Source organism: Cornus florida, unplaced genomic scaffold (assembly GCF_030987335.1).
Source record: "Cornus florida cultivar Cherokee Brave unplaced genomic scaffold, ASM3098733v1 CherokeeBrave_3.0.0_Hap2_Chr05, whole genome shotgun sequence".
NCBI lineage: Eukaryota > Viridiplantae > Streptophyta > Magnoliopsida > Cornales > Cornaceae > Cornus > Cornus florida.
In genome coordinates this window covers 79,295,705-79,309,605 of record NW_026775575.1, presented here as the reverse complement: position 1 = coordinate 79,309,605, position 13,901 = coordinate 79,295,705, and the positions used below count along the sequence as shown (strand labels likewise).

Below are 13,901 nucleotides of genomic sequence, written 5' to 3'. Positions count from 1 at the left end.
ACGCGCTGAATTTATAGGTTGAAAAGTGGGCCGTACCTTCTTATAGCCGTCAATTGTGTATGGTTTTTAGTGTGGAATGTGATGTGATATTCCACGCGTTGTGTCTTGGGTGTAGGTCAGATTATTTATTTATTTATTTAATGATTATCTATCTGTTGGTAAACAAAGTGGTTGAACAAACGGAGGTGTCCCGGAAGATAAGTTCCGTCACCACATCTTTATGGCATATTTAGCCGTTAATTGACGGGAGTAGTTTCTTCTACTCCAACGTTGATTCTGCCTTGTGAGCATCAAAATTGACAAATCGAAGCAATTTGAATTTTTATTTATTTATTATTACTTTATTATTTTTCTTTAAAAAATCAACAGACTAATTTCATTTTCGGTATTATTGAAAATTAGGACTTCATATTTCTTAAAAAAAATGTAATAATGCAGTTGTTAAGGAGTAGTTTAGTTTCGGATCATGATTGAAAGTGAATTAAGATTAGACTATTAATTTTATTTAATAATTTATTTTTTTAATTAAATTACGAAACACTCTCAAAATATCAAGTTAGACCAATCTTAATTTAATATTTTAATATTGTGACGCGCGTCCAAATTGGTTGTTAACCAACATCTTAAATTAAATTTTGCGTGTTACCCTCACACCCATTCCACTTTCAAAAGAGAAATGATACAAGTTTGACCACTTTATCGGATCCTAAACACCTTTCAAAACAAAAGAAACAATGGACATCAAAGGTATCATCAATACAAAAGCAATATTCCCTCCACCTACTAACAATTTCTTTTATACCTAAAAATTTCTCTTCGACTTATAAAAAATAAAAAACTCTTTCAAAAAGAAACAACGGACAATTGATGCTTCAGAACATGGTTCTTATGGGGGGTTTTACAAAACATGTACCAATTACAAAACTAAAATTTTTAAATTAGGCACACTTTCTCTTTGTGGTATTCCATCCCTGGATTATTTTTGGTCTGAAGATGAAATTCTTATTGATGGTTGTATTCACCAGTTTTTGGACCACAGGATTAATTCCTTTTGGGACAACCATCACCATCATGCTTGCTTTAAAATGGGTCGGCCACATGAAATCTGTCTCTCAAATCTTTTCTATTACGAATCATTTCAAAGGATAAAATACCAACTACAATGGAGAAGATGCTACTTGAACAAAAACAAACAAAGCAACAAGGGAATGAGAAGCATCATTCTGAGAGACATGAATTTCTTTAGGAAGAACACATGAAGGAGATTAGCTTGACTAACTTCACAGAAAGGAAACTGCTACTAGAGCCACAGTTGCAGAAAATTATTATGAACTGATGTCTCGATCCCGAACCTCCACAGAGTGCTCAACATCCTGAGTAAAAAGATACAATTTGTAATATGAACTGCAGAAAAACAAGGACACCAAAGGAAATCTGATCATTTGAGCCAATTAAATAGATAGAGCAAAGAGTCCTGGAAGAACTTTGTTGTTAGGATGTCAGCAGAGAACATACAGAGACATGCAAAAAACAATAAAAGTTCACAAGTGAACATAAATCTTTTGACCAGGTTAACAATTTTACACAGCATGATAGGTCAGCCTAAAATCTGATTAGGGGTTAGATTGCTTTCCTTTAGAAGATGATAGCTGCTCGGCATTGGCTTCCGAAGAATAAGAACTTCTTTTTTGAATGTACATTATAATTGTTCTTCATACTATGGAGAAGTAGAAGTATCAACATAACATGATGGAGAAATATAAGAGACTATTGACATCCTCAAGAGCAATCACAAATGTATGAGTTTAACTGTCACATCTGTTCATCAAGAACAATAGATCATAGTGGTATAAACTAGCGCAGCAGAGAATGTCAGCATAGATAGGATTTCTTAGTATGGCAATGCAACATTCACCTCATCCATGAATATGCGAGGTATATACTTTTGGAAGTAGGAGCCGAGAGGAGGAAGCTTACCATGTTCAGACCATAAACGAGTAACCAAAACAGTAGACAAGTTTCCTTCTTGGCATAAATGAGGGCAACTAGAGTCAGCAGTTTTTCAGGATAGAATTTAGACGCCTTATGAATTGGTCCTTTGTAAAAGGAGAATGATTCCAACTGAGGGATTGTCTTTTTCTCCCTTGCAAGATAATGAGGGACAATTTTTTAGAAGGCTCGTAAAGAACTTCCAGCCATTGGCACAGATAAACAGAGCAGCGAAAGGATGAAAGAAGAAAAAATATATAAGTATTCAAAAGAGACCATGAAAAATTAGGCCTTAAAAGAAGTATGACACAATAAGAAAGTTTCAGTTCAGAGGAACATAAAATTTCAGAGGGAAAGAACAAAGTTGCACCAAGGATTGCCCTAGCACATAGAACTGTGGCAATGATGTCCTCAGCCAGGGAGCTAAATGCTGATAAAGGAGTTTTTTCAGTAGTAAGAGAAAGCATCTTATAACATGCTGCCCTAAGAAGATGCCATATTAAGTTAATGTCCATAGATCAGAATCAGGAAGATTAAAGGAGATTTACAGATTAATGGCTATGGTAATGGAGGCAATGGGCAAAAAATAGGAAACATCATCTTCCCACCAAATAGTCAGAGAAAGAGCAAAGCACATGAAAGCATACAAAAAATGTGTCACGAGAACCATAACTAATTGTACAATACAGCAATTAATGTAGATTCGCTTAACAAAATCCAAGATATTCAAAGGGTGTCATACCCATGTGGATCCCAAGCTTCTATAAGCGCTAACAATCTACCATTCCATAACGACTTTCTAAGAAATTCTGTCACTTCCCAGTCTCTCTTTCTCAGCTGACTTTCATTCATTATCACTCCACCTGAGAAGTTTTAAGAAATTTTGGAGTAAGAGCAGCAATGAAATTCAGGCAAATCTCCAATTAAGAACAGTACCATTCTGATTCCTAGTTAGGATTACTTTATTTGATATATATAAAGATACATATATACAAGGAGAAACTCTTCCAAGAGGTTGAGGAGGATGGAAGTGTATGGACAAATGATTCTCACCTAAGAGAGCGGAAACACAATCTCCAACTTAAAAGTGGAAGCAAATGGAGTTTATTTTCTTAAAAATGTAAAGTTTAACCTACACCGTGTCGCGAAAAAAAAGTTGAAAAGAAGATAATGTAATAATAACTAAAATCATTCTAAAATTGACATTCCAAATGCACCCACACACACACACACACAAAAATAAAAAATAAATAAAAATAGATACAAGGTATGATCTGATTTCCTTACCAATTGCATTTCTCCCCTATGCTCTTGCCAACACATTGTTTTATATTGCAGAACTGCATTTACAATATGAACAACCTTCACAGCTATCTAAAATCCAAATGAATCTTATCGAAATAAAATAGCATATAGCTTGACCGCGAGAGTGTCACTCCATATGTACATTAGCTGAATTGGATTATTTGATATGCACATCCAGTAACATAGATTTCAATTTGGAAAATCACATATGGTTATCTGCAATTGGGACTCAGGCACATATTGTCTAATGAAAGCTCTTCTCCACCAAACTTCAAATGCTCTCTGAATATTGGGACAGTCATCTCCTTTATTAAGAAACCGATCAAACCAATTAAGTAAGATAGCCTGTTGTTGTGGCAATGGCAGCGTAAGAATTGTTTGGCATAGTCCGTCCTCAACTAGTTTCTTGTCGACCGATCTACTAGCCCTCCTCATCCACCCAAAGTCATCATAAAGAGCTTCCAACCATGTGGACAGCAGAGAATAACGCGCGTCTTTTGGCACCAAAATATGCCCTCTCCCAATTGCAATACACAGTTGTGCTGTGATTCTGCTGATTTCATGCCGGTACATGGTGGGAATTTTCGAATGGAGATTAGCAAGCTCCTTCTGATCCGCCCATAATCTAACAAATTCATCCCCCATTTTTTTGTTGATTAGAATATCAACAATCCACTGCATATTGTCAGCTTCTCGAGCTATCTCACCCATCAAAACCCACCGATCCCGTCTGCTGTCATCCATGCCTGAAGCTTCTGATAAGCAGAGTATAAGAGAACTAACACATCTATGGCAAAGGTTATAAAGTGTATCTTTAGAGATATCAAGCCTATTCCCATATTTGTTGTGATAGGATGTGTCTTCTCTAAGCAAGTGAGAAATCAGAGTTTTCATTTCTCGACGAGCTTTATCGTCCTTGGCCTGTAGAACACCTGTCAACAGTCTCAAGAAGATGTCATCAGCACTTGAAGATGTCGATGGTTCAGTTGATACTCTCTGCAGAACATGAGTCACTGAGTCAGGAAGTTGGAGTTGACTGAGATGAGATATCACCTTTTCCTCTTCTTCCTCAGACCAAGGAACTGCTTCCAAATAATCTAAGCATGACTTTATTCCAGCATCGAACATGATAGCAGCAGACACCTGCAACAGTTAACCAATAACCACTTTACACAGTATAACAAAGTGAGAAAATCAACAAATGAACATTTTTAATCCCCTAAGCTTAATAATAATAATAGGACATGAACATAAAAATTTATCCAAATCTAAAATCTGTTCATCTCTTAATTCTCAAGCCAATAATCAGTTTATGTTAACACAGTTTTGCTTTCCTTAGTTTGTTACCAAGAAGACTGAGGAAAAGAATTAGAAGAAAAGAAAATTTTAAAAGCTTTTTACTTTTATCTAGTTCTGGTTTCTACATAGTACAAATATCACATTAACTAAGCCAGGTACTTGAAGGAGCTTCTTAAAGCAGGAACATAAATTTTCTCAGCGACCAAACGAATCATTTCACATCAATTTTGAACTCAGAAAAGAAGAATCAGAATTCCTCAAATCCATTTCACATTAAATTATAAACCTCTCCCCCGAATAACCATATCCAAACCCAATTAAATTCTCTCCAGAAAATTAAATTAAACCACCTAAACAACAAAGAAACCGTACTCAAACACCATAAATACAGAGAAAGTAAAGACACGTACCTTCAACAATCCCAAGACCTTAATGACTTCCTCTCCCATTAATTTCCTCTTCAAATCCTCACAATACATCAACACCACAGTCTCAACATAAACCTCCACATCGTCACAATCACAAATCTCCACCGAATGCGACACCTCCACAGATTCCCGCCGTAACTTATCCGCAAAAAATCGGCTCCGATCGGCAAGAACTCGCCGATGCACGTCCATCGAAACCCTATACCCGTCACGCGCAGTGATCGTGAGCTTCACGTCCCCAAAACCGCCCCAATTGCTAGGGTTCCGGAAGGGCGCGTCGGCCAAAACCCTAGAAACGCGTTCTTGGACCTTCTGGCGATTCTCGATCGACTGCTTCGACTCCCGAGTCTGTTCCTCGGACATCATGTCGAACAGAGTTGGGCTCGGGCGGCTCGGGCTGGGACGATTCGGGATGGGCGAGTCGGAGAAGGAAGGCGGAGGGGATAGAGAGTGGGAAGGGGAGAGAGAAACCCTAGAGAGAGAGAGCTGGGATCGTGCAGAGGGAGGAGAGAGAAAGGTCTCGGAGATGAAGCCTTGCTTTAACATTGTGGAGACTTCTTTGGACTTGCTGTAGGAGTGATTGTTCTCGGCGGCCATTGCAAAAGCTTAGAGAGAGAGAGTAGAGTGAAGCGGGAATGCAAGAAAAGCAAGAAGTTGAAGACCAGATATTGAGCTTTGGATCTGAAAATTAGTGGAAAAGATAGTGATAGTGATGATAACTGTAATTTAGTAATAACTTAATAATAAACTATAAAAACGGTTCATTAAAAAATAAAAAAAATTTGGCGGGAGAGATTATTGGGTGGAACGTGGTCAACTTTAGTCCTAAGGTGTGCCAATCAGATTTTTATTTTGTTATGCAATCCGCTCTTACTTTATTTTACAAATTTAGGTGATTTACTTATCATTTATCAAATTGAGATTATCATAATTTCATGGGTCTAATTAAAAATTTAAAATACATAAGAATTATTTTTCTTATTTAATTAATTACCAGATAGTCTATGGGGAATGTGAAGTAGACTAGTGTAACAAGAGTCATTTGTCTCCCATTATATTCGGATGGAAAATTATTTAGTATAAATGGGTAAGCGTCCGCCTGTTATAGTTGGTATAAGAGTCCGACCTAATTTTTGATCCGGTGTTACGTTAAATGCACGGCCTAGAGCGCATCTGGGTTTATAGTTCGGGTTAGCTGGGTGGCCCAAGTCGCAACGAGGCGTTACAAGTTTAGATAGGAGAGAATGTAACAAGGATCGTTTATCCCACATCAAATTCAAATAAAAAAATAATTGAATATAAATGAATGATTATGCCGCACAAACTAACCATGTGAACTCAAAAAGTGTGTGCTAATGCCCCCAGGACACGGTAGAGTTGTTAAGATAATAACCAGGACGTCATCATGTCTCAGTGTGAACTCGTCTATGTACAAAGGGCACTACAATTTGGCCTAATTGTAAATAAACCTGAAAGTTTATTTATTATTTTTTTTTTTCTGTCATCAGTGTATAACCCATACCGGTCTCAGCCTCGGCTTGCACATGATCTTCAATGGAGTTTTAGTTCGATTCAAATAGCTTCGGTTTGGAGCTGGTCGGCTTCAATGGCCGTAGCTTGCCTATTTCAATGTAAACCAACAATCTGAGCTTCGCCGGAATCAATGGAGGAATCAGCTTGGGTCTGTTCTCTATAAGCAATTAATTAGTTAAATTAAAATTTTAATCCTATATAATTACCTCAATTTTCTTTCTTTGTTCAAAATATGTAATGTATTTATTAGATGATGAGCGTTGTATCCAACGAGCTGGGAAGGTTTCCGTTTATACCTAATCATTTCTCAATAAAATCATCCAACCCATCAAGAAAACCCCATCAAGATAGGAAGGTTTCATTGGAGTGTTCTCAATATAATCATCCAACCCATTCAGAAAATTTTATATATATATATATATGGAGATGGACAGGGTAAGCACATGACAATATTCTTGGCCGGGTACATGGAAATGGTGGGCAGTGATGGTAGGGTAGAGAGAAAGGGAGGGAGAGAAGGGTATTTTCGTACAGTAAAACATGATTTTTTTATTTTTTTAACACTTAGTTGACGGTTATTTTGGTCTCTTCAACCAAATTTGCTGACGAGAAATACTGATTTTGGTACTAATATTGAATCAAACTTTAGGAGAAATAAAATATATATATATATAAAAAAAAAAAAAAAAAAATCATCATCAGCTTTATACGTAATTAGACCAAACTTTAAGAAATATCACTGTAATTTACTTTTAAAATAAAGTGTTCGCGGATGTTGGGTCGTGCTGTTCTGCTGGTGCTCTAGCTAGTAGCAAACAATCAGGACATTTATTGTGTCATTTTTATATGGGTCCACGAGTATATATCATCTACTTTAAGCTCTTTCAATGATCGGGGTAGAGTTAAGACCACGAAAAAATATCATCCTTAGGCTCTCGTTATTATAGAATCAGAAAAATTAATATCAGTTGTACACAATATTATTTTTCACATACGAAAATATTGCCTCCGTTCTAAAAAAAGTGTCAATGACAGTTCAATTTGTGAGAATCACGATTATTCAAAAGTGACACTTTTTATAGAACGAATGGAGTATTATTTCTTTAAATCCAATTCGTGACCTTCTGATAATAATTGAGCAATCTTATCCGAACTTTGATTTTATGCACAAATGCTATTTTGCTCAAGGTGTTATTGTTTTATATAATTAAGATAGCATATTGAAAGTGGTGGTATGAATCTAGATTCTTTCTTTGTAGTTTCAACCTTCTATCGTATCGTGTAGTTTTACATAACTTATGCAATTTTATGATGTTGTATTTCATCAATTGTTATTGTACTTGCACTAGCCCGGGACCAAGAAATAGAATCCCTATATGATGTTATCTTCATGGATTAAAATGCAAAATGGTTGAAGTAAATAATGAAGGTATTTTTTACTCACAAAGAAGGTTTCATTTCTAGCTTTTTATTTGGCCTGCAATTCAACCTACATTATCATGATACTGATAAGGCTTAATGATCAAAGCTACATTATCATGATGCTGATAAAGCTTAATCATCAAATCTCCTTTCACCTTTATCTACTATTTAACATGTCACGAACAAACGTCGTATGAGAGTGAGAATATATATATATATATATATATATATATATATTATTAGTGTGTTTGCAGATAAAATCAACTTTTATATGATGGGTTTGTGAGAGTACGTAGTTGAACATTCCCACATACAATAATTATTCAACGACAATGTGTGACACTCTTTAGCAGTTTCCAGCTGTCCCATTCAAACCAAATTTATGATTTGTTAATATTGTTTCCTTGTTCTTACTGAGTTTCGGTTTTGTTTGTCTTCTTTCCCATTTTCAATCATAATAACTAGATCTAACAATACCTTCCCCTGTCTTTCAATTGAAGTGCTTTGGAAAATGCTTTCGAATTCTTTCATGATTTTTAATTTTTTCTTTTTTTTTTTTTTTACTTTCTCCAACTAATTATTTTCGTATTGTAAATACCTAAATTAGAATCGCTTGTTTGGTAAATATTTTATTTTTAATGCGAAACAAAACAAATATTTTGTTATAAAGTATTTTGAATAGTAATCGAAAGTATATTTGCTGACATCTATTTAGTGCAAGATTTTTGAAAGTAAAAATATTTTTGATAATATAAATGTTGCCATTTGAAAAATATAATATTTAATTTAAAATGTAATTTAAGAATTTTTCAAAAAACAAATTTATTGTTTATATAGTGTAAAAACATCTAAAAACATCAAATTAGCGTTTTGACTTTTGACCATTCACTTTATTCACGAAACATTTTAAAACTTTACAAAATAAAATATTTTTTTATCAAACACGTTTTATCCAAAAACATCGTGGCAATATCCGATAGTATATATGTAACAAATTGGGATTATCTCAAATACTTTTTCTCTCTGTCTTCCATCTAATGATAAAAAGTAGGTTAGACCGACTAGTTTGACCCCACACGCGTTTCTTGGATTCCAAGAATTGTAGCAAATTGTTTTGGGTAGTATAACAAGTTTTATGGTCGATATATAATTTCTAATAATATGGACTATAAAATTGTTTTGACCCCACATGCGTTTCTTGGATTCGCAGAATTGTATAACAAGTTGTATAGTCTATATATATAATTTCTAATAATACAATCTGACAGCAAGGCGCCCGTGGCCTAATGGATAAGGCGTCTGACTTCTAATCAGGCGATTGTGGGTTCGAGTCCCACCGGGCGTGATTTTCGGCAAATATTTTTTGTTTGACCAATTCCTTCTCCTGGTTAAGGGCGTATATAATCACTTTAAGACTCACTATTTATAATTGTTGTATGTGAAGTATTATTATTTACCCATCTGGAGATCCAAGATATACATAAATGAGCTGGTTACTGGAATAGACAAACAAGAGCAGCAAAACTGCTCTTCCATCCTTTTTAACTATGAGTACTTGTTTGTAAATTGTCTTTCAATAATTAATGAAGAACAAAGAATATCAAAGAAGCAGCCAAAATATCAAACATGATTGGTACATTAAGAACTAATAAATCCATGAAATATCTACTCATATGAAACAATAGTTGGCCAAGCTAGAACTTATAAAGCCATCATCTTGGACTTGAGTAGTAAATCTTTTCCTTTTTCCTTTTCACCGTGCTACGCCATACATATATGTATTTGCACTGTAGACAAAAACTAATTAACCTTTTTTGAACCGACGAACGACCTCGGACCATTGGCGAATTTCATCAGTTATAGTCGAAAAGAATTGTTTAACTTTCCCTTCTTGTGTATATCATGGTTTCTGGATCAAAACCTGGATGTGTTGTGTGTTTTTGTGAAAGTGAGAGCCCCAAAATGGTGAGGAACATATTCCCTTGGTCTAGGACAGCCTATGAAGAATGAATGTTTCGCAATAAGACTGAGAAAGGAGAAGCATTTGCAGTTCCCTTCCCGGAATGTTGTTTTGGATAAAGATGAGAAAATAAAAAAAACAAATAGCACAAGGTACCGGTCACCTTCATCCCCAATGGAAATGAACTGACACTACACAATTTTAACAATCAATTTGAAAGGAACATTGTTCTCGAGCCACTCTCTCCCATCCTTCTCCGGGGGAGTATGATGCAAATTTTTAACACATTTAGCACTTATTGTGTTAAATGGATATAGACACGAACACGAAGCATCACTAGCTGTTAAATGGATTATTCCAGAGTGTTGCTATCAAGTAAAAATGTCAAGAGGATGAGATTAACAAATCATAGCAGAAAAAGGGAGCATAAATTATAAAATTCTTCTTGTCTTTCCCCGCTACTTCTTGGTGCATAGAAGAACAAAATCGTGCCAAGAATGTTAATGGGGAGTCATGAACACAGAAGATTCAACTAATTTTAGCTTCACAAGAAGCAACACCGCCGATTCATGAAATGATTTGACTATTAACCATTTCTCATTTCTCTGTGTGGTTTTAACTCAACCACATCTACCATTGCACATTTTATCAAACATTCTCTTTGTAAAGAGTCTCATTGATTTTCTGATTGCATAGTGCTAAATGGTAACAATTCTCCCATATTTTCTTATGAGACAAACAGATTCCAAATGTCAGCTTATATCTTATCTATCAGCCTTGAATTGCCTAGTGCAAACAAATTTCTATGTCTACTATAATATTGGCAGTCCTAGAAGTTGTTTTTCATACAAAACAAATGATTCTTCAATTATATTGACTTACTGGCTGCAGTTCAGTTTCATTGCTCACTGTCAGTACCTGAGGAACTGAGGCATTTGGTGAAGTTGCCGATGCCAGGATGGTGAAATCAACACGAGTTTCGTTGAGAGGCTGTGGCGTCTTGCTTGGAAGGATTGGCGCGAGTCTACCCTCCTTGATCTCCAAGTTGACTGTTTTCCAGAGTAGAATATATTTTAGAAAAATAATTAGATTACGAAAAGTAATACACACTTGATCATTTCTATTTCTAACAGAACCCTCTGTTTGTTGACGAGAAAACTGATCTCTGATTTCTAAAAATACAAAATCACCTCAATTAATTGGTGCATAGTTGAATTAAGGACAGTTCAGTAAAACTTCTGTACTCTGGATCCCAAAATCACCTTATTTCTATTTCGTACAAAACCCTCTATATATATATCTTTTTTTATTCTTCAAAACAGAATAGTTACTTGTACTTGAAATGTGTCTCATGCTTTCTATATAAGCTGTATCAAACATATAGAGAAAAGAAAATGACACTCAAGAGATGTTTGAGAGTACCGAATCAACGTCTTGATTTGGAATTGGAGGAAATTTAGTTAAAACTATGAACTAAATTTGTTCCAATTTCAAATTCAAGGTGCCAGTTGGTGCTCCCAAACACAACATCAGATTTTTTTTTTTTTTTTCTCTGTAAAATTTTCATTTGCAATCAGCTACACAGTTTAGAAGCAAAGAAAATATGCAGCAACTAATTAAGAGAGTAAATAAATTAAAATTAACAAAAAGTAAGAGAAGACACTCACAACTATATCCATGTATTAGTCTCCATTTTCAAATACAGAGAACAATAGAACTATGTTATATGCATACAGAATATAGTTTCTCAAGAACCTACATTAAGAACACACATATACACCCCTATATGTGTGCGCGTGTGCGCATACAGAATACATATCCATACTAATAAATCAAGCTTAATTTATCCTGGTGCATGTATATATAAATATACATACACATATGTACTTATAAAATATGTCCCAAGGACCATGGTTAATATAAAAGCTGTGTTTGGTAACAGAGAAAATAAAATAACACTCAGAATCTGACCATCACCTAGTTGAAAGACTCCAAACAGAATACAAAATCTTCAATTCAACAAGCTCAAGTGACTACACAGTTTAGCAACAAATAAAATCTGCAGTAAATAATTAATGGAGCAAATTTATTTTAATAGATCAGGATTAACCAAAAATTAAATTATTAGAATTGTTAATCTTCAGGCAAGAAGCTCGCAACTATATGTCTCAGCCTCCAATTTCAACAACAGAGAAGAATACATTTACTAATTTACTACCATTATTTGCTCTGAAAAACCTAAATTCAGAACACAAACACAAGTGCGTACACACTCCTACACATACATATATATACACACAAAGAAATGCACACACACATATATATATATGTGCCATAGAAAGAAAAACTATAAAGAAGTGCGAGAAAATCAAATTGAGTCATTGAAATTAATGAAATTTTTATATACCTGGATGAGAGAACCACCAGAGAGTGAAGAGACAGAGCAACACAAGGACAGGAATAGTGTGGATCAAATTCGACTTCGAATTTTCCCTCTTTCCGAAGCCAGAACGAGAGTCGTTGATCGGAAGATCGGTGAATCTGTCCATCCTCCTCCTCGGAGCCAGCTGCATTATGTCGACAATGTGCTGGTCATCGGAATCTCGAGATGAGCTCGTAGCTCTCTGCATCATCGATCGACTGTATGGATCTGTGTGTGTGTGTGTGTGTGTGAGAGAGAGAGAGAGAGAGAGAGAGAATTAGGGTTTATTGATTGAGAGATTTGAGAGGGGACGGAACTGTGAGTGTGTGACTTGGAGGAGGAGTGTTGTTAGTTAAGGCGGTTTCTGAATTGTAATTTCATTTGGATTAGTTGAGCTTCCTAACGATTTTAGGGCGGGAAATTTCTCGCCCACGTCTAAGTTTTGACAGCTGCGTTTAAAATTACATATTATCTAGCAATATTGAAGAGTTTGGAAGTTCAAGAAAAGCAAGATCCAATGATTTTAATTTTTTTTTTGTCCTCCCTGAAACCAATTTTAAAAAATATCAAAAATACCAAAAAAAAAAAAAAAAAAAAAAAGGTTGGGGCTTGCTCGGTGCACTTTTTTTTTTAGTACTGTTTTCTTTTTTTCGAGAACTGAAATTACAGTATAATTGATGTAAAGGTAAGAACTGAAATATATTTCCTAATATATTTATGTAAATTCTCCTAAATTAATTTGGTAATTAATTAGGATAATGGACAGATATATTGTAATTTATGTTTTAGGATTATTCTTTGGTTTAGGAAATTTTACCATATCCTGTAAATTACTTTAGAATATATGGTAGAATATATTATTACTATATTGTATAATATATTCTAACCATGTATAGGTTTACCATATACTATTTAGGTTTCTTATTCTCCGTATCTTGTATCTTATACATCAATATAATATAATTCTTCTCTTCTTGGTATTCCGAATACCATATTTCGAATTTTATGTAACTTCTTATTCTCCGTATCTTGTATCTTATACATCAATATAATATAATTCTTCTCTTCTTGGTATTCCGAATACCATATTTCGAATTTTATGTAACGACCCTCACCCTGGCCAGACACAATATTGTTCGCTTTTAACTCACCAAAACCAGAGACTTCCCAGGGGGTCACCCATCCTGGTACTACTCCAAGTTAAGCACGCTTAACTACAGAGTTCTGATGGGCTCACGGCCATCACGGCTTTAAAACGCGTTGTGTCATAGAAGGGTGTTGAATCTACATATAGCACTTGCCCCATCCACACCCAGACGATGTGGGATTGTGCACCTGTAGCTCGCCCAGTGTGGTAGCCTACTAGTGCCCCCTGCACACGCTCACACACACCCGCCCACAAGGTCGCCACAATCACCCCCACTTTGGGGCCCAACGTCCTCGTTGGCCACATCCGGCTGGGTAAGGCTCTGATACCAAATTTTGTAACGACCCTCACCCTAGCCAGACACAATATTGTCCGCTTTTGGCTCACCCAAACCAG

General features: G+C 35.4%; 1 protein-coding gene and 1 non-coding gene across 5 annotated transcripts; one reads left to right on the top strand and one right to left on the bottom strand.

Moving 5' to 3' along the window:
* Positions 1 to 635: 635 nt before the first annotated feature.
* LOC132307028 (BTB/POZ domain-containing protein At5g60050) lies at positions 636 to 5,746 on the bottom strand. 4 transcript variants are annotated; one of them, XR_009482167.1, is made up of 4 exons: positions 5,004 to 5,746; positions 3,277 to 4,437; positions 1,978 to 2,143; positions 636 to 1,373 (listed from the first exon to the last, which is right to left on the bottom strand). XR_009482167.1 is itself a non-coding variant. In XM_059804682.1 (2 exons), exons 1-2 carry the CDS (start codon positions 5,616 to 5,618, stop codon positions 3,484 to 3,486), a joined length of 1,569 nt encoding a protein of 522 aa, XP_059660665.1. In that variant the 5' UTR covers positions 5,619 to 5,746; the 3' UTR covers positions 3,230 to 3,483. The 4 variants fall into 4 exon arrangements, 1 of the variants encoding a protein (XP_059660665.1); XR_009482165.1 differs by lacking the exon at positions 1,978 to 2,143 and adding an exon at positions 2,732 to 2,852 and having other exon boundaries at positions 640 to 1,373; XR_009482166.1 differs by lacking the exon at positions 1,978 to 2,143 and having other exon boundaries at positions 642 to 1,373.
* Positions 5,747 to 9,248: 3,502 nt separating this feature from the next.
* TRNAR-UCU (transfer RNA arginine (anticodon UCU)) lies at positions 9,249 to 9,321 on the top strand. Its single transcript has one exon. It is a non-coding gene; the product is annotated as a tRNA-Arg (tRNA).
* The last annotated feature ends 4,580 nt before the right edge of the window (positions 9,322 to 13,901 follow it).

Coding starts and splice junctions, on each gene's coding strand:
- LOC132307028 (XM_059804682.1), bottom strand. CDS start 5,618: ATGGCCGCCGAGAACAATCACTCCTACAGCAAGTCCAAAGAAGTCTCC. Junction 4,438..5,003: donor AGGTCTTGGGATTGTTGAAG/GTACGTGTCTTT, acceptor TAACTGTTGCAG/GTGTCTGCTGCTATCATGTT.